The sequence below is a fragment of the Ascochyta rabiei genome, chromosome 5, assembly GCF_004011695.2.
Source record: "Ascochyta rabiei chromosome 5, complete sequence".
NCBI classification, from domain to species: domain Eukaryota; kingdom Fungi; phylum Ascomycota; class Dothideomycetes; order Pleosporales; family Didymellaceae; genus Ascochyta; species Ascochyta rabiei.
In genome coordinates this window covers 2,033,047-2,051,486 of record NC_082409.1, presented here as the reverse complement: position 1 = coordinate 2,051,486, position 18,440 = coordinate 2,033,047, and the positions used below count along the sequence as shown (strand labels likewise).

At 53.9% G+C, this 18,440-nt stretch overlaps 8 protein-coding genes across 8 annotated transcripts, besides 4 other annotated features; 1 reads left to right on the top strand and 7 right to left on the bottom strand.

Annotated features, from left to right (window-relative positions):
• Positions 1-119: 119 nt before the first annotated feature.
• Positions 120-1,109, top strand: EKO05_0003825 (uncharacterized protein; the record flags this gene model as incomplete). The annotated part of the gene is made up of 1 exon (XM_038945259.1): positions 120-1,109. The coding sequence occupies one exon, from the start codon at positions 120-122 to the stop codon at positions 1,107-1,109; it is 990 nt and encodes a 329-aa protein (XP_038800452.1).
• A 413-nt stretch (positions 1,110-1,522) lies between these two features.
• Positions 1,523-1,786, bottom strand: EKO05_0003824 (uncharacterized protein; the record flags this gene model as incomplete). The annotated part of the gene is made up of 2 exons (XM_059636242.1): positions 1,523-1,644; positions 1,714-1,786. 2 exons carry the CDS (start codon positions 1,784-1,786, stop codon positions 1,523-1,525), a joined length of 195 nt encoding a protein of 64 aa, XP_059492225.1.
• Positions 1,787-2,036: 250 nt separating this feature from the next.
• On the bottom strand, positions 2,037-2,646 carry EKO05_0003823 (uncharacterized protein; the record flags this gene model as incomplete). The annotated part of the gene is made up of 2 exons (XM_038938560.1): positions 2,037-2,392; positions 2,499-2,646. The coding sequence occupies 2 exons, from the start codon at positions 2,644-2,646 to the stop codon at positions 2,037-2,039; spliced, it is 504 nt and encodes a 167-aa protein (XP_038800453.1).
• A 408-nt stretch (positions 2,647-3,054) lies between these two features.
• Positions 3,055-3,088: a tandem repeat.
• Positions 3,089-3,521: 433 nt separating this feature from the next.
• Positions 3,522-6,522, bottom strand: EKO05_0003822 (uncharacterized protein; the record flags this gene model as incomplete). The annotated part of the gene is made up of 3 exons (XM_059636241.1): positions 3,522-5,172; positions 5,293-5,525; positions 5,713-6,522. 3 exons carry the CDS (start codon positions 6,520-6,522, stop codon positions 3,522-3,524), a joined length of 2,694 nt encoding a protein of 897 aa, XP_059492224.1.
• Positions 5,609-5,671: a tandem repeat.
• Positions 6,336-6,400: a tandem repeat.
• A 2,876-nt stretch (positions 6,523-9,398) lies between the features above and the next one.
• EKO05_0003821 (E2 ubiquitin-conjugating enzyme) lies at positions 9,399-10,011 on the bottom strand (the record flags this gene model as incomplete). Its single annotated transcript, XM_038938572.1, has 3 exons — positions 9,399-9,507; positions 9,561-9,890; positions 9,974-10,011. The coding sequence occupies 3 exons, from the start codon at positions 10,009-10,011 to the stop codon at positions 9,399-9,401; spliced, it is 477 nt and encodes a 158-aa protein (XP_038800455.1).
• A 185-nt stretch (positions 10,012-10,196) lies between these two features.
• Positions 10,197-10,229: a tandem repeat.
• A 360-nt stretch (positions 10,230-10,589) lies between these two features.
• EKO05_0003820 (uncharacterized protein) lies at positions 10,590-11,377 on the bottom strand (the record flags this gene model as incomplete). The annotated part of the gene is made up of 2 exons (XM_038938211.1): positions 10,590-11,120; positions 11,174-11,377. 2 exons carry the CDS (start codon positions 11,375-11,377, stop codon positions 10,590-10,592), a joined length of 735 nt encoding a protein of 244 aa, XP_038800456.1.
• A 1,197-nt stretch (positions 11,378-12,574) lies between these two features.
• Positions 12,575-14,241, bottom strand: EKO05_0003819 (uncharacterized protein; the record flags this gene model as incomplete). Its single annotated transcript, XM_038938508.2, has 2 exons — positions 12,575-13,768; positions 13,825-14,241. 2 exons carry the CDS (start codon positions 14,239-14,241, stop codon positions 12,575-12,577), a joined length of 1,611 nt encoding a protein of 536 aa, XP_038800457.2.
• Positions 14,242-15,904: 1,663 nt separating this feature from the next.
• Positions 15,905-18,324, bottom strand: EKO05_0003818 (uncharacterized protein; the record flags this gene model as incomplete). Its single annotated transcript, XM_059636240.1, has 2 exons — positions 15,905-18,079; positions 18,187-18,324. The coding sequence occupies 2 exons, from the start codon at positions 18,322-18,324 to the stop codon at positions 15,905-15,907; spliced, it is 2,313 nt and encodes a 770-aa protein (XP_059492223.1).
• Between the last annotated feature and the right edge of the window lie 116 nt (positions 18,325-18,440).

Here is an 18,440-nt window from a genome sequence, read left to right as displayed (position 1 = left end):
TCTATAGAAATAACCGTTGCATTCGATTCCTTCTTGACAACTATAGCTCTCAACCTACAATTCACTCGTTACGACAAGGATCCTGACGGTGGGTACCTGCGCACCCAGTCAAGCCTTAGATGTCGTCTCTTACAATCGAACAGTGGATCTATGCCCTCCAAACACGATTCTCCTTCGCTGAGCTACCTGACTCCTCCAACCCATATGTCAAGGCGATGCATACTTTTCAGTCCTTCACCAACGACATTGCCTCGGCACTCCGGGACAACGACACCATTGATTTAGAAGTGATTGACAAAGATATGCTACACAGGATCTACGATGGTCTGCCATCCTTCTACCAATACGAAAGCTTCCGAGACTGGGTCAAGGACGCCACCTTGAAGCATCCCCATCGTCGTACACTTAAGCAATATCAGTGGCTTTGTATTGTTGGTGCGCAGCAGCAGAAGCCGAGCAAATCGAAGGCTGACCTCGTACACATGATTCTGGAGGCGGGAGAATGGCCTTACGTCTGGGCAAGAGGCGCGTATGATACCGAGAACCTCCTAAAAGACCCAGAGTCTCAATGGTTCTTCCGCAATAAGAACGGCATCAAGGCTGCGAAAAGAAACAAGGATGATCACGGTGGGTCGTGTCTGATCTGCGCAAACAACTTCGATGCAGGCATCCATCTGCCACAGCGTGCCCCTTGTGGTCACTGTCAATGCCGACGGTGTTTTCAGGAGTCATTGAAGTATGCCCTTGGGGTGTATAGCTGTGCATTTTGCCGTGCCTGCCTGGTCTGTGGTGGCCATGCATGCCAGCATCACGTCATTCCTCACGATGAGGCGCCTCCACATCCACTGGGCGAGTTCCTGAAGGCAGGACACTATCTTTGTGCAGACTCGTGCACAGTGATGGAACCGCTCCACGGTCTGACACCGGAGCGATATTGGACTCTGCGAGAGTTCACCCGCAAAAATCGTTCAATGTTAACGAAGGTGCTATGGCTTCTCGCCCATAACCTCGCTCCTGAGCATCGTGTCCAGGTGGAGCAGGAGCGAGACGATCTCTACACCCTTCTGGAGAGCAAAGTCGAAACCGCGCGAAAGTCCTCAGATCTATGACCAGGTCATGAAGCCTCGAAAGGGTTTCCTTGCATGGAGTATCGTAACCCTTGTCTTTGTGACCGTATTGTGGGCCGTGATTGTGACTGGAGGAAGAGTTATAGAAACAACGGTAGTTACCGTCTGGAGTGAGAGCTTCGTCTTTGATGCTCTGATGGAAGCCTGGGGTGCGAACGACTTCTTACCAGTTATCAAGAAAGCTGAAGCTGTGCTGACGCTAGCTGGGGATTCATGTATTGTGTTGTCGGGTTATCTATCCTACTTTCTTGCGCAAGTTCAATGGATGTCAATTGTATAACACATAGTATCTCTGATCGTATTGAATCAAAACCTACAACATCTGCATCTAACGTCAGCTTGTGATTACAACGACACGTTGTCTGCTCACAGATGACCCTTAACCCAAGCATGATTCAGCTCTTGCTTTCCCCCTGCTTCTTGCCATCGTCCTTCGTAGCCTGTTCTTTGTCGCCAGAGCTGCTGCCGCCGCCCCTGTAGTGACTCCCATCCTTCCCAGGCTCGAAGATAGTGTTACCTGTACGACAAAAGTGAGCAAATTGTACCTCAGGTTGCGTCTGCAGGGCGTAGTGGGGCCGGCACGTACAAGAAGCGCAATGCGCGTAAGTTCCGTCTTTGGTCAAATCCGCCCCAGCTCCGCATTCTGGACAGGAGACCATTTTGGATATAGTAGTGCGTGGCTTGGCTTATTGGGTGTTGCGAGCGAGTACCTGAATAGACGCCTGTCATAGTGATGGTGACTCAAGGTTGGTGATGGCGCGCTAGTGCGAGACATGATGTCATTACGCAACGCGTTGAAATAGAGAGAAAGCGATGTATAGCACGGATTGATTGTTAATTGGAAATAAAGAATGTGCACGCGGCTAATGTGGAGAACTGGATGTCTTGCTTTTTTTATAGCTTCTGCAGTCATTTCTCCTCCTTGTCGACCGCGAACTTCTTCAACATCTCCATATCCACTTCCTTCAATGCGCTCTGGTTTGTAGCGTTCAACACCACCTTCGGCACCTTCTTGTCAGCATCGCCTGTCCTGTTCTCGAACGCCTCCCTCCAGCGACTAACACACAGACACCAACGGCAGCCGTCGGTGAGCCCGATGTCGCGCAGGTTGTTGCCCTGCGCAGCGCTGTAGTCAAGGAACTCGTTAGTCACGATGCCCGCGATGCTGTGGTTACCATGGTCGGATTTGGGCACTTCACAGTAGCCTGAGCGGGTGAAGCCGGTCAAGGGCTGTGTGGAGTGGAGGGCGAGGGGCTTTTTGAAGACTGTGGTTGTTAGTACCGGGTACTGTTAGAGGCAGTGAACCCTTTTCTCTGCAGTTCAATGCCTCTTGTCGCAGCTCGTCTCATGATTGACAGATTTATTACGTACCGTTCAATGATTGCGACATGTTGTCTTCTGCGTTTTCCTTCTCCAAGAGATCTTTCGCAGGGTACCTTGAGTATTCAACTCTGACGTAGTGAACCTGTGCGAAACGTCTCTTTCCCAAGTTCGTAATAAAGCTACGGAGGAAGCGCATGGAGAGAGAACCGTTAGTGTATTCACACGGGTTATAGATGTCGCTGAATGGCAATTGAATAATCGTGATGCTGACGACTGCGTCAAGGCACGTCAGATCGCCGTAGGGCTTAAATGACGTTTCCAAAGTTGCAGGGGTGCAAGCGCACAGCAGCTCGGTGCGAGATCAGCAGTGCGATCTGCTGGGCTGGAGCCTTGAGCCTTAGGTGCATGATCGGCAGTTCGAGGGACGAGTGTAAAGCATCTCTAACAATTCCCCGGCGTCTGTGAAGTCGCGACGTTGACCGAACACGCATGCGTTGAGGCGTTGCCGGTATGAACTAGCTGCCAACTGTGTTCTGATCAGTGAGTCGCTCCGTCTTCGGTCTTTGAGCGCCCACTGTGCGTGAGAGGTCGCGCTAGAATGGTTGGGTCCAGGGTCCAGGGTCCAGGGTCCAGGGTCCTTGAGCTCTCGATTCACGTTGCACAGAACACAAGATCTTTGATATTGTCGCTTGGACTGTTTGTACTATGAAGGGTATATGGACTGACGCGATTCTTTTATGGAACCATCATGTATCATTTGTCGTTACTGCGCATGTAGGGTGATTCAATGTCCCCTTTGTTGATGATTTATAGCAGCGATGTCACAAAAACTCCAAGTTCCCAAATGCAACCCATCCGTCAGCTGCTGTGCAACTTGTAATGCAAATCGAGAAACCCAATGCAATGCGCCGAAAAGCGTCCCAATGAACGGGAACAGATCAGCCCATCTTGACACGCAGCCTGCTGTCATCCTGCACAGCTTTTGTGGTCGGAAGTGTATTGACTGAACATGTCCGTCAAAACGCGCATCAAGCGCCCAGGTTGATGTGGAATCGTCATGTGTTCTCTTCCTCAGCGCTGCACACGAGCGCCGGCCTTGATCACCCTCTTCATCTCTTCAAGCTTCTTGTGCATGTTGAGAAGATCATTCCTTTGCGCCTCCGTTGGCGGCAAAGTAGCCTCGGTCAATCTCCAATACAACTCTTCGTACTTGGTATAGTATCTTTGGAACTTCTGAGACAGCTCGACTGTCTGGCGGAAACTCAGGTTGGGTATAGTAGGTGATGTGGTCGAAGACGACGAGTCGCCAGGGGAAGGTTGAGAGTTGTTGCGGTCGTAGCGGGATGCTAGACCAGTGTTAATGTTGGTGACTTTGCGGACCTTAGGGGCGGTGGTAGACGTGTTAGAAATATATGAGCCATCAGACTTGCGCTTCATGGAAGCGTTGCTAGAAGGTGTCGAGCCATTGAGTCTGCCGTTGGTGTGCGAGGGGGTGTGATTGGGTGTTGCACGATCGGCGTTAGGTTTCTTCACAGCCAGGCTGTGATTGTGTATGCCGCTGTCAATGTCGTTCGCCTTGCGCTTTAGCAAGCGATCAGAGTTACCGTACGATGACTTCACAGGCGAAGCAGCTGCCGCAAGAGCCTTGTGGACTGGGTGGCTGTCCTCGAAGTCGCTGGCGTTGACTGGGGGTGAAGCTGATAGAGGAGAAGGATTCTTGGGCTTTGTGTTATACACAGGCTTGACAGGCCGGTGCTGACGGTTCTGATAAGTGTCTCGTGGAACGGCCATCTTGGGCTTGGTGCGTGGAGTGGAATTGAGAGAGTTGCTTTCAGTCGCAGGTACCTTCTTGGTACGGATCTTTGAGGCTTCGTTGGATGCAGCAGGGCGAGACACAGCTTTGCTGACGGTGGAGGCTGGGGCTGGGGCCGACGCCGGCGTTGACGAAGCTGTTTTGGCGACATCTTCCTTGACCTCCTTCACCGTAGGCTTGTCTTGTGGCACAATCCTGTCTCTCACTGCTTTGCTCAGCTTGCTACCACCTTCCTTCACCGTCTTGATCTTCTTTTCGCCATCAAGCTTCCTCTCTGCAGTCTTGTCGTCGGTCTTCTTCGCGGCAGGCTTTTTCTTCGTGAAGTCTGACACTTTGTGCAGAGGTGTTGAAGCTTTGGGCTTGGCCTCCAGTGGCTTCACCTTCGAGCGCGATAAGCACTTGCCCTGCCCTCGTTCTTCACGTGGCAGAAGAATCTGCCAAAGCTTGTCGTCTTTGGTCAGTCGGAGGCGGTCAAACGACTTGATTGCACCTTCGATTGCCTGCTCTCGCTCCTCAGAGGTCGCGTATGGGAAGTTGTAGGGGTTGATCTCGCGAAATGACTTGTCGGTCAGCTGCCACCTGTCTGTGTCTTGAGTAGAGCGTTTGGCAATTCTGGGCAGCAGTTCTCGCAGACTGGCTGTTGATGTGCGACATGTCTTAGCAAGGGAGGCCTCCGTTGCCGGCTCACGAGCGAGCAGGTGGATGATGGGAACACGGAGGGCAACAAGGACAGCCTCGTGCGTACCGCTAGGCTGCGACGTGGGCGGACGCTTGTGCATGGGCGAGGCCGGCATGCTCGGTAGCGGTGACCCGACTTTGGACGGCGTGAGGTGTGTCGACTTGAACCCTGTCAAAGGGAAGCGACGGTGACCGGGAGTGCGGACAGGAGTAGCATCGCCGACAATGGTTCTGAATAGCAACGATTGTCAGCCCATGTGTTTTCATGTCACCATAAACATATGTACTGCAGTCCACTCGACTCGACAGCAGAGATCGCAGGGCAGCCATGGAAACACCGGGGAGGCATACTTGTTAGCTTCCTTGAATTCCGAGATGGCAGCCATGCTACTCTTGAGAGTGGCCAGCGCCGAGTCAACGCCCGCTGTCACGTCTGCGGCCTCCTGCACGATGAGGTTGTGGTTGATGACGCCGGCGAATTCAAAGTCATTGTCGCTGCCAGTCCCGCTGGATTTGTACAACTCGTAGGTGTGCGTCTCGGGACTGCTCTGCAGTACGTGGGTCTTGTCGCCATATCTCAGTTGCTGTTGGTGTGCTTGTTAGCCATGGTTGCTCTCGCCGTCCTTGAGTCGAGCTCCACCACAACCACTCCACAACATTGCAGCAGCAACAACAACAACAACAACAACAACAAGAACAACAAGAACAACAGCAACAACAACGACAACAAGTGACTGCGCTGCAAGCTGTCACAAACATGGGTACACGTACAGGAGTCCGACCAAAGAGTATCTGTGGTGGTTTCCCGCTCCTCATGCTCTCGAGGAGCTCGTCGACGATGTCCTGGGTCATGTCCACCTGCATGGCCTGCACTGGCGGTGGCCTGTCGCCGATGTCGCCATTCGGGGCCCCAATGAGGGCAATGCCTCCTGGCGAGAGCATCGTCGTCGGCATGTTGGGTGTTCTGGCGTATGGACCTAGGAGAGAGGCGGAGAGAGGCGGAGAGGGGCGTGGAGCTCGCACCGGGAGATGGTCAAGGGTAGCAATGCATGGAGAGAGCACCCAGGCACGGTGTGGTAAGCAAGCACCCCGAACAGGCGTGAAGTGGCGGCCCGTTGCTGAGGTCCTGGTGCTTGGTGCTTGGTGCTTGGTGCGTGTTGGCACTCCAGGACAGGAGTGACGAGGAGCGGACAAAGGGCTCGCTACTCGGAGGAGCGTCAGACCTGGTCGGTCAGTCAGATTGTCATAGCGCGGTGGTCCCGGATTCCAGCAAGCAAGCGTGCACGGGTGTCGAGGTACGGTGCTGAAACGATTGGCTGTCACGAATGGAATGAACGGTCCGTTCCAAGCTCGCCGCACACCTCGGCGTGCTGAGTGCTCACACAAGGGCAAGAGGGCAGGAGGGCAGGCGGGCAGGAGGGCAGGCGGGCAGGCGGGCAGGAGGGCAGGCGGGCAGGCGTGCAATGGTGAAAGAAGAGGAGCAGCTGGCGGCACTGCGACGGCCGAGCGAGGCGTGATGTTGGGCGAGCGTGCATGCCTGCCTGTGAGGGCGGTGGAGCCGGACAAGGGCGGTCGAGGCATTAGACAGCACGCCTGTTCTGGATGCCAACTCCAGCGGCGGCCTGCATCGAAGGCACCTCGTGCTACCTTGAACTCGGTGCCTTCTGCAAGGCATCGCCTTACCGCGCAGGCTGCTTCCCCATTCCATAGGATAAAGACAGCCATGGGCCGCCGCAATCAGCCCTGAGCCTGAGCCGGCGCTGCTGATGCCCCCTCGTCGAGTCCTCAGACCGCTCATCTCGTGCCTTGGTCCAGGTCACTCAGCACTGCGCCGTGCACACCCACACACCGTCGCTGACTGACCTGAGCACCGCGCTGAGTCTGGCGCCAGTCTCGGCAGCTCCACCGTCACGCGTGGCAGGCCTCCGACAGCAAATCACTCTGCGTTTAGAAAACGACCGCGGCGGATGTTGGGTGCCGGGCCATTGCACCCTGGCTGCTCACGCCAGCCTGCCCCGGGCGTGTGCTGGCGTACCTGTTTCAACTCGGACGTGCACCAGCACTCTGGGAGTCTGGGTGAGGCTCACCACCGCCATGCTTTCTGTCCGCCTCACGCTTCACATCCGTACCTACACTGCTTTCAGGGCCACCAACCCAATACCAAGAAAACCCCCAAAAAGAACCCGAAAAGAGAGGACAAGGGCGCCTGACCAGCGGGAACAGCAGGAACGACGCGGCATGAGGCTTTCGGCTGCGAGCATCGCGTCACCCCCGCGCGCTGTCATCCGGTGTGGCGGGTTCGCGGCCATCGGTGGTTTAGCTCAGCTCCATCAGGATGCGCCACGGCAGCCGCCAGCACTGGGTTGGCGAACGACTATTTTAGTTGCAGCACATCACGAGTGGATGTCGCGTACATCATCAGGTCATGCTTGTATCCACTTCTGCCAATACAACCCCACACAATTGTGGACAGTGGGCACATCCTATGTTGTACACCACCCCACTCCAGCAGTCACAAGTCAGGCCATCCAAGGCGCAGAACAGCTCACACCCAAACTGACCGCGTGAAGCGGATCAACCAACGCTAGAACATGACCTAGAAATCTTTCCGCGTCGGAACCTCGCGTTCGGCCGGGCGGCGGGCAGGAACAACCGCTTACGCTGCAGGTGCGCGAGTAACCAAAGCTGCAGATCGACGAGCTCGAGCTCGAGCTTGCTTGCTTGCTTGGTCCTACTGATTCGTGCAACAAAGCCAGCGCTGGCTGGTCCCGTGTCGCTCATGAACGCAGGCACCCTCAACTTGCCCTGCAGACGAGTCGGTCTCGGACTTTGCTAGGACCGGAGTACGAGCTGACCGTCTACTAGCAATTTAGCGTTCGTTCCTGCAGCTCTGAGACCTCTGTTTAATCAACAGACAGGTTCTGGAAAGTACGCTGCCTTCTACTTTGATATTAACTGCGGCACCACCGCGGGGTACGTAGATGAAGTATCACACTCAGCAGTCACCAGATCATCAGGCACGGCGAATTAGTGTCGGCGTTGCCTTTATCGAGTTCGCCCTCGCTCGTGTAACCGCATCTGAGGGGCTCTAGAACCCCACGTTGCCCGAAGGCAAGACCGGAGCACGCAGAACGAATACAACAAATCGACTCGTCACAGCACTTGACAATCAGCTTCAGTGACATACACACTGTCTGGAGGGGGATGGCACTGCACTGCAGTATGTCAATTCCATCCCAAAGACTTGGGCTGCCTGTGTTACCTCGACCCTCAATGTGCCAAATAATGGCGCTCGTTGAGACCATTCTTGACCGTTAAGGCTGGCTAGTTCGTCCACCCACAGCACCCCATAACGGTTTGCTTTTGCGGCCCAGCCACGGCACCCATTTCGGTAGCCAAGCCCGGGATATCTGCTCCGGACTCGCTCGCCGGTCTTTCAAGGCGAGCACCAGATGGACGTTAATCGTCGATCACAAATACGCACCCGTGCAAGCACTTCGGTACCTGATCAGTTGCCTTTCTTCTGCACCGCCATCCATACACCGCATGCGCCTCATTACACCTACATTTCAGTTCGCAGCCACCCTCTCTATTCCCAGACGGGCCACTACTCTCAATCAACGCATCAAATGAACTTGCATCGTCCCCCAATCGCCAAGCACACCAATACTGAAATGCAGCCCAACCCCCTCGCATTCCGCCTCGTGTTTGCAGCGCTTCCCAAATTGATTGCCAAACATGTCACACTGCACCTCGCCCTTTCGGGCAAAGCCGACTAGGCTGCGTTGGGCAATCCACAGTAAGTTGATTGGGCACGTCGCTCGAATGCGCATCAATCCATCGCAGCTTCATAGCATCAAAAGCCGAATCTGCGCGATAAGGCAAATGCCAGGGAGAGGTCCTGCGTTGTGGGCTCGACTGACTGTCTCGGTGCGGCAGCTGGCGCGCCCAAGTCTGACGGGCTGTGCCCTGACGTGACTGGCTGCGCCTGGAAAGTGAACCGTGCTGCTGAGGCGGCAGTGGCGCAGGGCAAGGTAGTGTGATCGCCTCATGCCCAGTGTCGATCGCCGTGCTACATGGATGGCCATGGATGGCAGAGCGTTGGCAATAAACCCGTGTACTATACGCTACCAGGTTTCACGTCTAGTGTCGTCACTCAAAGCAATGCAGTGCAGAGCACATGAAATGGGGTGATCAGGTGAGAGTGATACTGTAGTGTAGGTCTGTAGGGTGCCGTGGCCATCAAAGGCATCGTGTGTCATTCGATACTCCAAAAGCAAGTAACACCAAGCCAAGAGATTGACGGATATGCCGAAGCATTGTCAGTACCTCGCCATGCCCACCAATGCCGCCCAAAACGCCTGCAATGCTGCTCCTCCTGTACTCCAATCCCCTTCGCAGCTTCAAACATTTCGAATACCGCGCCGAGGCGCAAAACAGACCCAAGCTGGGCACGCTCAAGCATCGAGCTCCTCGGGTGTCTGGTGACGGGCGAGAACGAGGCGCTTGTACTCGGCAGGGTCCTTGTCCCAGAGCTCGGCAGCCTGGCCGTTGAGCGGACTCGAGCTTCTCATCGTCAGCAAACACATCGCAGCCATTTTGGTTTATGGTGCACTCACTTGTTAGGCTCGCCCAACAGACTCTGCAGACTCAGCAGCACGGTGCCAATGTTGTAGATGGCGCTCCACTTGTCCTTCAGAATGTCCAGACAGATCCTCCCCGAAAAGTCGACGTTGGGGTGGTAGATGGGTGTCTTGAACAGCACGGTAGGGGGGCTGTAGGGGTAGTTGTTGGCGAACTCCATGGACAGCTTGAAGACGAGGTTTGCGTAGGGTGTGTCGGCGGGGCCGTCGATGGTCGCTGTCCAGATTGTCATGTCCGAGTCGGAGGGGAAGGCGGTTATGCCCGGCGTGGGCTTGGTCATGATGTCCATGAGTTCCTTTTGGAGACTGGAGGGCGTTAGTGAGAGGACGATGAGAGGGTGCAGCGGTGGAGAGAGGAGATGGTGGATGTGTAGGAACAAAGTACGTACCGCTGGGCGACGGTCGCATTGCTGCTGTTCATTGCCATGGCTGTGGTTTCGTCTGAAGTGCTGCTCTCTAGAAAGTTCTTGCTCGTGTGCGCTGAAGCTAGCCCTTGATGCCCCGCTCAAGCTTTCGTGGTTTCGCCTTCAAGTGTAATTGTGCCCTATAGAGATAGAGCTTTGTGTCAGAGGAAGCAGATGGAAGGGTCCAAGAAGTACAGCAATTCGATTAAGGTGTGGGTGAAGGTGTGGTGTGGTGGAGGTGCGTACTCATGGGCGAAGTATCGCTTGAGAGCCTGTGTTTGTGTTTTGGGTCCTTGCGTTCGTCTGCCAGGGAAACGCTTCGCGTGGGATCCCGGCGCGCGACGCGGCTGGCTAGCCCTTTCTCGCCAATCGCGCACATCGAATCGCGGCGCGTCACGCGCGCGTCTTTATGGCAGGGGTGCAGGCGGTTATAGAGATGAGTTGCAGGGAGAAGACATGGGGCACTGGTGGTGGTGCTTGGGAGGTGTTGCCGGTGTGGGACGAGCTTGTGAACAGCATCTTTGTTTGCGAGTAGTTGACCACGAAAGCCTCAGAAGCCTACGAAGAACGCGGTTTCCATGTAGGAACGGGTTGACACTGATTATAGGTCATCCAGTCCACCCATCTCCTTTCTTTCGACCAGTCTCCTCTCGAGACTACACCTCAACACCCTCTTCGTTTCCAACACACCACACTGCTTCAGCCGATCGTCTTCCCTATCCCAATATATCGCCCAACCGTGCCCGCCTTTCTCTTCTTCTACAGCAACTAGACTCTCCTCGTCTTCCAACGTCAGACCCTGCTCGTCTTCTGTCCAGTCCCATGGCCCTACTGTGTGATGTTTTGCCTCTGCTCTAGGTCCGTACTTGAGCTCGCGCGTCTCTTTGTCTGCGTATATCCAGTTCAGCTTTGGGCGCATGGTGTTTGACTTTGCTTTTGACGTTGCTTTCGACGAGGTAGGTACCGTGCTTACTAGCCCGAGGATTGGAGGCGCAGGCATGGGACGGTGCGGTATTTCAAGATCTTCGGTGGGAAATGGGTAGAAGAAGCCCGTGAAAGGATGCGGTGTCTCGCCGCTGTCAGGTTCCGCTTCTGGGAGGCCAGTTTTGGAGTCTTTGGGCCATAGTCGGATCTTCGTGCGCTTGTCAGTAGATTCACGTAGTCTTTACGATAACGTCGAGCTACCTTGCCGTCTTTCAAGACTACGATTGCGCCGTGCACTTCATCCTTCTTTCTTGATTGCGCATCGCAGTATACATCTAGATAGAAAGGCTCCTGGCGCTCTGGCGCTTCTGCTTCATCGTCGAGCAATTGCTGTTGGTGGACTGCTTCGCTTGCACCGACGGCAGTGGGAAGTCCGGCTATGGTGAGTAAGTCAAGCAGTACCATAGCTCACTTCTGATCAAGTTGCCGTAATTGCGTGTTTGATTCCAGCGTGAGATTTAGTGGATGCGGCATGGTGAAGTAACAATTCCTGTGAATCGTGAGCGCGAAGCTGGCCATGAAGCACGATGCTGTCATCGGTCGCGCGACAGTGGAGTGGAGAGCTTGGGCCAGGTTCTGCGAACAGGGATCTTACCGAATTTCCACTCTTGACTCTGTCAAGTTACCACCTAGGACGACACTCTTCAGCAATATTCCACCTTCGAGAATGTAGAGTTGACTGAACAATCATATCTACAATTCACAGTTTGCTTATATCACAACGCACAGTGATGGGTAACAATTTTGTGCTGTACTTCTGCCCACCTGAGGCTATTTTACTCAACCGTGTAAGGAAACTGCCTCAATTCGTTTTCACACAACGTCATAGCACTTCGATCTCCAGTTCGGTACCGCCCACTCAACCACCAACCTGACAACATGACCTCCCATCAGACCGTACAACTCCCCCAGTCCCATCTGAACGCGAACAGCAAGCTTCGAGGGCGCATGCCAGACCTAAACATACGCACCGAAGGCCTTCAGACAGTAAAGATCAACTGCTACTTTTGAGGCAACCTTGCTTATTGGGAAACCCTCAACGACAAAGTCTTGAGTTTTCTGGCAGACCCACGAACAGCTCAAGACATGGCACACTGCTCGCAATATCCAATGTGCATGGAACTGAACGTAAAATTGCTAAACCGCCATGTCACGAAGACAGAATGCATTCAGACCGGTGGAGATGTTACACTCTCTGGTCGTTTCTTCGGGCGGGCACTCGCACCTGTGCTTCACAGTAATTCACTGCGCAATGTCGGTTTGTTGTCATCGTCCAAGAAGATCGCAAGATGGAACAAATTGTCTGGTTTAGCCACCTCTCGATAGATTCTCTGCGTAAGAGGCAGTGTAACTCGGTGTGTCTGCCCGTTCGCAGCATCCTTGTAGCATGCAGAGTTGTTATCTCCTGACTTTAAGCAGAAATACTAGTAACAAAAGTTCAAATCCATCAAGCAGCGCGCTTCTCATCGCTAGTAACAGCGATATGCTCGACCTTTTCGTCGAACCCACTAAGCTTGTCTTGGGATGTGTCCTCTGGCATGAACTCGAACACTGAGCAGACGCGTTAGTCACAGGAACACTAAACTGGTAGTGAGAGGGGCACTAGAACTTACAGTCGACCGGCGCACCACGAAACTTGCGGGCAGACGTCTTCTTCTTGAAAAGGTAATCGATCTCGGCGAAGCTTCGATCCTTTGTCTCAGGAAGGAAGAAAAAGATCCAGACCACCCAGAGCAGACAAAAGCCAAAGTAAAACATACCAGTCTTTGCACCCCAGTTCCATGCAGTGGGATCGTTGTTGAGCATGCGGGGGTTGAGCTGCTGGACAGCGATCTGGCCGCAGACGTAGAGAGAACGACCAATGACGATGGTTTGGGCGCGAACGCGAGACGAGGCCATCTCGCCCGCTATAACATAGGTTGTCGGGCCGAGAGAGATCTTGAAAGCAATTTGGACAAAGATGAGAAAGACGGCAACGGGGATGGCAACGTCCGAGGCCGATTTGATGGCAAAGCCCATGATACCAACGACAAGCATGCAGAGGCCGATGGACGCCGAGCCATAAAGGTAGAAGGTGCGGCGGCCAACTGAGCCCATGAGGGCAATGGCGATTATGGTGGCGAAGATGTTGACTGACTGAATACCCATAGTGTAGCTGAAGGCGTCGGTAGCGCTCATGCCGATGGAACGAAGCATTGTTGCGGCATAGTTGGTGATGGACTGCCCATTGAAGATCTGAATGAGCCAGGCCATGCTGACGATGTATGTACGGCGCTTATTCTCGCCACGAAAGCAGTCTGCATAGCTAGCGCTCTTGGCCTCCAGTCTCTCCATCTCATTAGTGTGCTTCATGAGGGCAAGAGTCTCACGCATTGACTGCTCTGTGTAGTGCCCTGGGCGAGCCAAGCGGTGCAGACTCTTCTCAGCCTCGTCAATCTTGCCACGGCGGATGAGATACCAGGGCGACTCGGGAGCGAACCAGGCGACGAGGAACAAAGGGGGGACCCACATCCACTGGAGACCGTAGGGGATCTGCCAGCCGGCATTGCCTTGAATGTCGATGGTGCCTTTAAGCACACCAGCGGCCAGAAAGGAGCCAGCGCCCCAGCACATAGACACCCAGGCAGTCAGGTAGCCACGCATCGCGGTGGGGGCAATTTCGGCAGCGTAGGCGGTCGTAAGAGTTTGGAAGATACCCCAGGGAATACCGCACAAGATGTTACCGACGAGAAGCATTTCAACATTCTGCGCGAAAAAGAGAATAAAAATGGTGGCTGCCATGAGCACCATCGCTCCCTGCATGAGCGCATGGTCAGCACATTTCTAGGTTGTGTTGTCACGAAGATATTTACCAAGTACACCCTGCGAGAACCGTAGCGAGACTGAAGCCAACCGTTGACCAGGAGACCGAGGATAGAGCCAACGTTGTTACCGGCTCCGATGATCGTTTGCCATTGGGTTGAGACAACCAGTTCACCTTTCACGTTGTAATCGTTGCCAAACCTCCGACGGTAGGCAGGGTGGGCGAAGAAGTTGTTGATGAGACCGACATCCATCCCCTCCATGATCAGAGCCATGGATAAAAGCGCGGAGTATATGGCGGCGGGACGGTAGCGCTTGAAAAGTTCCATACGTGGCAGCTTGATTTCAGCTTCAGAGCTGGCGACGGCAGCCTCGACGAGCTGCTGCTGCGTTGAGTGAGTGCCGCCATCAACAGAGCCTGGCCGTGGTACCGCCTCCGTCTTAGCGGAAGCCTGCACCGTAGCCATCGTGACAATAGCCGAAAGGAATGATGGACTGTCGGCTGGCAAATTGCACCAAATAATTGAAGCGATACGATGAGGAGTCGCAATGCAGGTAACTGGTCGATGCTGGTGAGGTGGAGAGAGAGGAAGGGAAGGGTGCTGAGACGTATAGGGGATGTGAGCATCACGGATGAATATATGTTATACCCTCGGCCACCACTGGCCCGAGATTTCTTGGAGCCAATCGAGCAAGCGACGCAGCATAGTCACGCCCAGGAAGGGTGAGGACCAACACGAGAGCCAAGATGCGGGGATTCCATGCTCCCCATGGGGTTGACTGTGCCACTAGACCTAGACGGACTAGTGACAGACAACAAAGCTAACAATTGAAGGAAATTCCCGGAGATTGAGACACAAATGGCCCTGTGGCGTAAATCGAAATCCCTGCCAATACACCTACTCAAATGCCTTACCTCAAAAGACAACATCGAACCAAAACATAGGGAATGTATGCTCAACAAAGATTTGACGGAAATTGCTAAGGCTGTATAGACAGTAGTTAACGCCGCTTCTCTATCCAGAGCAGAAAGGATTATACAACAACAGTCTACCAATGACCTCAAGGAATAAAAATATACTAAAGATATCCCGTAAGCTTCCAGACAGAACATTAGCAAAAGGGGCAAAGCAGGGCGTCACGTATCTAGCTGTGCTAAGAAAGTATAGTAATCCCGAACACTTGGCGCGGGTGGGCGGCCTGCGCGCGTGCAGATAAAGTCTGACAATCCAAGAACCTTTGGCATGGAGTATCTCTTTCCGTATTGCCAGCCACATGTGACGGGCTAGCCTTGGCATGCCGCCTAGCCCCAGGAAATGCTCAGCACACAGCCTTGGTACGCCACCGGCAAAGGAGCGGAAATGAAGCTGTGTTAGGAAAACCAAACGTGGTTGGAGTTGGTGACTTTGGTGACTGCGTAGCGGCTTTGTCAGAACGGTCGGGACGGCCGTCTTGCTAGCTACTCAACAGCTTAGCTGATAGCTATCTGCTCTAGCTAGAAGCTGTACGGCTAGTTTGATAGATTTGATAGATACAATGTATTCGAGCGAAAGGATAGATATATATCAATTCAGCTTATGATCAACCTCGCGATAGATATCGATTAGCCTGGTAACTGAGAGACAGGTACTTTAGTCCCCTTCAAGTTCCAACGTCTGCAATACCTGCCTGACATTACAGACGAGCTTGAACAAGTCGTAGTTGAAGTATGTGAGATTCTGATAACCAGCCTCTCAACCAATCTGTATTGCATCAGCATCACGGACGAACAGATTAGAACACCTCCGCGACTCCAGTACTAGGCTTACAATGCAGTGTGATAAGTATATTGCTTCCATTCTCCCAGCTTCTCTGCTGCTCTTCAATACATATGAAACCACCGTTCGGTGTCAGGGGTATATTTACACTCCGGTACTCTTTCATCCACAACGTCGACTCACCTTCTCTATCCAAGCTCATCTGGTCTGCTGTACACGCATATCGTTCTTCTATCCAAAAGAATGTAACGATGTGACCCTCTTTCCCAAACAATAAGAAAACATTAAATGATGGTAAAGGTCAGTAGAAATCAAAAGCATCCAGAAAAGAATTAATGTATAACGAGCGTCTGGCACCAGTCCTGCACCCCATTCAGACGTCACCAATAATGCGCGGCGGACTACGATCGTTCAGCGCCTCTCCTAACGCCTCAGCATCATAGTCAATGACCACAACCTTTGTTGGAGTTTCAGGGATACTATCGAAGAAGCCCCATATAGGGCCATTCTGATTGACACCACTTGGTCTGAGCTTCGCCTTAGCAGGCGTAGGCTTCGCAGTTGCCTTCTTCTTCGCGCCCGTAGGCTCAGGCGTTGTTGCTTTGGCGGTGTCTTGCGAAGACTGCGTCTGACGCGACTCAGATGAGGTTGGGCGTAGCGTCGGTGAAGCGGCAGGTGATGTCGAGAAAGATGTTGGAGTCGCCCCCCACTTGCCAAAGAACCACCCTCCAGAGCTCTTCCCTGACGGTGGCCCTTCACTTTTTCTTGGACCACGCTTCTGATTTGCAATTGTGGAGTAGAGGAAGGATCGAGTATCGCTGTTATCAGTTCTTCTTTGCGAGAGGCTGCCATGAGCGGTTGCAGTCCATGGGGTAAGCTCAGGATCCACTGAGCCGGCACCTTTGGGTGTTGAGAAGCGTGAATGGGTTGACATTAGAAGTTGGGCAGGGCGAGATTGCAGGGTATGTATGTCCATTCCAGAAATTGATATAAGTGATTCGTGAGATGCGTGGCGACGTAGCGCAGGTCGTGCAGGTGTGATAGTAGAGATGATATCGTTATCCCTCTCCACTTCGTCTGGTGAAAAAAATAGGGCGTCTTCGGATCCTGAATTTGAAGCCTCCTCGGTCTCTTCAGGTATCGCAGCCTGAGTTTCGGGGATGATCGGTGTTGGCGAGTGGGCAAAGGCGTTATCCGTGTATGACCCTGCTGGACTACTGACGGCGGAAATGACGGCCAGGGCAGCACTCTTGGTGGTCATGACAATTGGTGTACTAGCACTGCGAGCTGCTGACAACATCACCGGAGGCTTCAAACTCCGCGATCTACTCCTCCGGTGATGACGAGATGAATCTGAGTCGAAGGGGTAGTCATTGGACTTTGTAGGGCCGAACATGGGAGAGTGCATGTCTATGGAGTCCGGAGGACTAGTAGGTCTTGATGAGTCGTAAGCTGCATCGCTGAACACACGGTCGTACATGGAGCCACGATACGAGTCAGACACAGGCGAACTTGGAAGGGAACCGGGCCCGAGTGTCGTTGCTTGTGACCAGCGGTGAGAATTGGGCACAGTAACTGCGGTCTGAGAAAGGATGGTAGCTGTCGAGGTCCGATTGAGAGAAGGTGCAGGATCGAAGTGGCCAGACGTCAGGCTGAAGCGCTTTTTCTTGCTGTGTCGTCGCTGTGCTTGTACCTTTGGGAGGGACTTGGCTGGTTTCGAGCCGTGGTAGTGGTGATGGATATGCAACTCCTGGCCCCCGATTGGCTCAACAACCTCAGTCTCCAAATCTATCTCTTGGTCTAGGGTTGTCCCAGAAGATTCTTGAATTGGTGAAGTGGAAACAGGTTGGTGTACCCTCAGCTGGTCTCGTAGTCGCTCGACTTCTTCATTCGAGTTCACCAGCATTTCTCTCAGCTCCAGTATGCCGTGTTGAAGATTCGCGTTGTCCAGCAGGATATCCTTGACGAAATGGGAGACGACAGCACTACCGTCCTTCTCTTGTCCAGCCTTTGCCTTCAGCCGTGCCGCTGCTGTGTTCAATTCACTTTCAACGGCCATTCTCCGTTCCATGCGTGCCACCACCTCGACATGGCGCTCTCGCTCTTCGCGAGCCTCCCTTTCGATGCGGTCGATCTGATCCTGCAGATCGCCAAGCGTACGTTCGGCCTTTTGCCAGCGTTGTATAGCGGTGCGCTCGTCAACGGTCTTGGTGTCCAAGTTGTGCTGTAGCCGTGACTGCTCCCTTTCCAGATCGAACAACTGTGCCTCCAGCAGCTGTGTGCGTGCTGATAGAGAGGCTAGCCGTTGGAGCTCCTCCTCGGTCGAGCGCAGCGTGTCCTGGAGAGCCTGGATCTGAGCGTCTGAGCCGCAGACGGACTCGTTCAGCTGCTCGAGCTGATCCAGGAGGTCGCGGTTCTGTTTGATCGTTTGCGCGTTCTTGGCCTCGAGTTCCAGCTTCTCGTTCTCTAGGCGCTCGATGTTGGCCAGCATCTGCCTACGTTCGCGCTCCGAGTCGGCCACGTAGGCTTCATGGCGGACGAGCAGGGCCTGCAGAGCAAAGGTCAGCGGCATGGCGCGGAGGTGAGGGTAGCTGCTGAGCGGAGCAGCAGCCAGACGGGGGCAGCAGGGCGGCGAGCATGCAAATGTGGACATACTTGACCGAGCTGAGCAGCTTTGGAGACATCCCGTTCGAGACCGTCAAGCAGACGGCCGTTATGGGCGAGGAAGGCGCAATCGCTGCTACCACAGCAACAGCGCGGCCCTGGAATGGCGCCCGCGCTGGTGGTCGACATGCGTGCTGTTGTGTTACAGCGGGGGCGGTAGTCTTAGTATTTGGGCGGCAATGGCGGACAGTTGGTTGTAGGACGCGGCGGTGCGAACTGTGGTGTGCATAGTACTCGAATAGGTA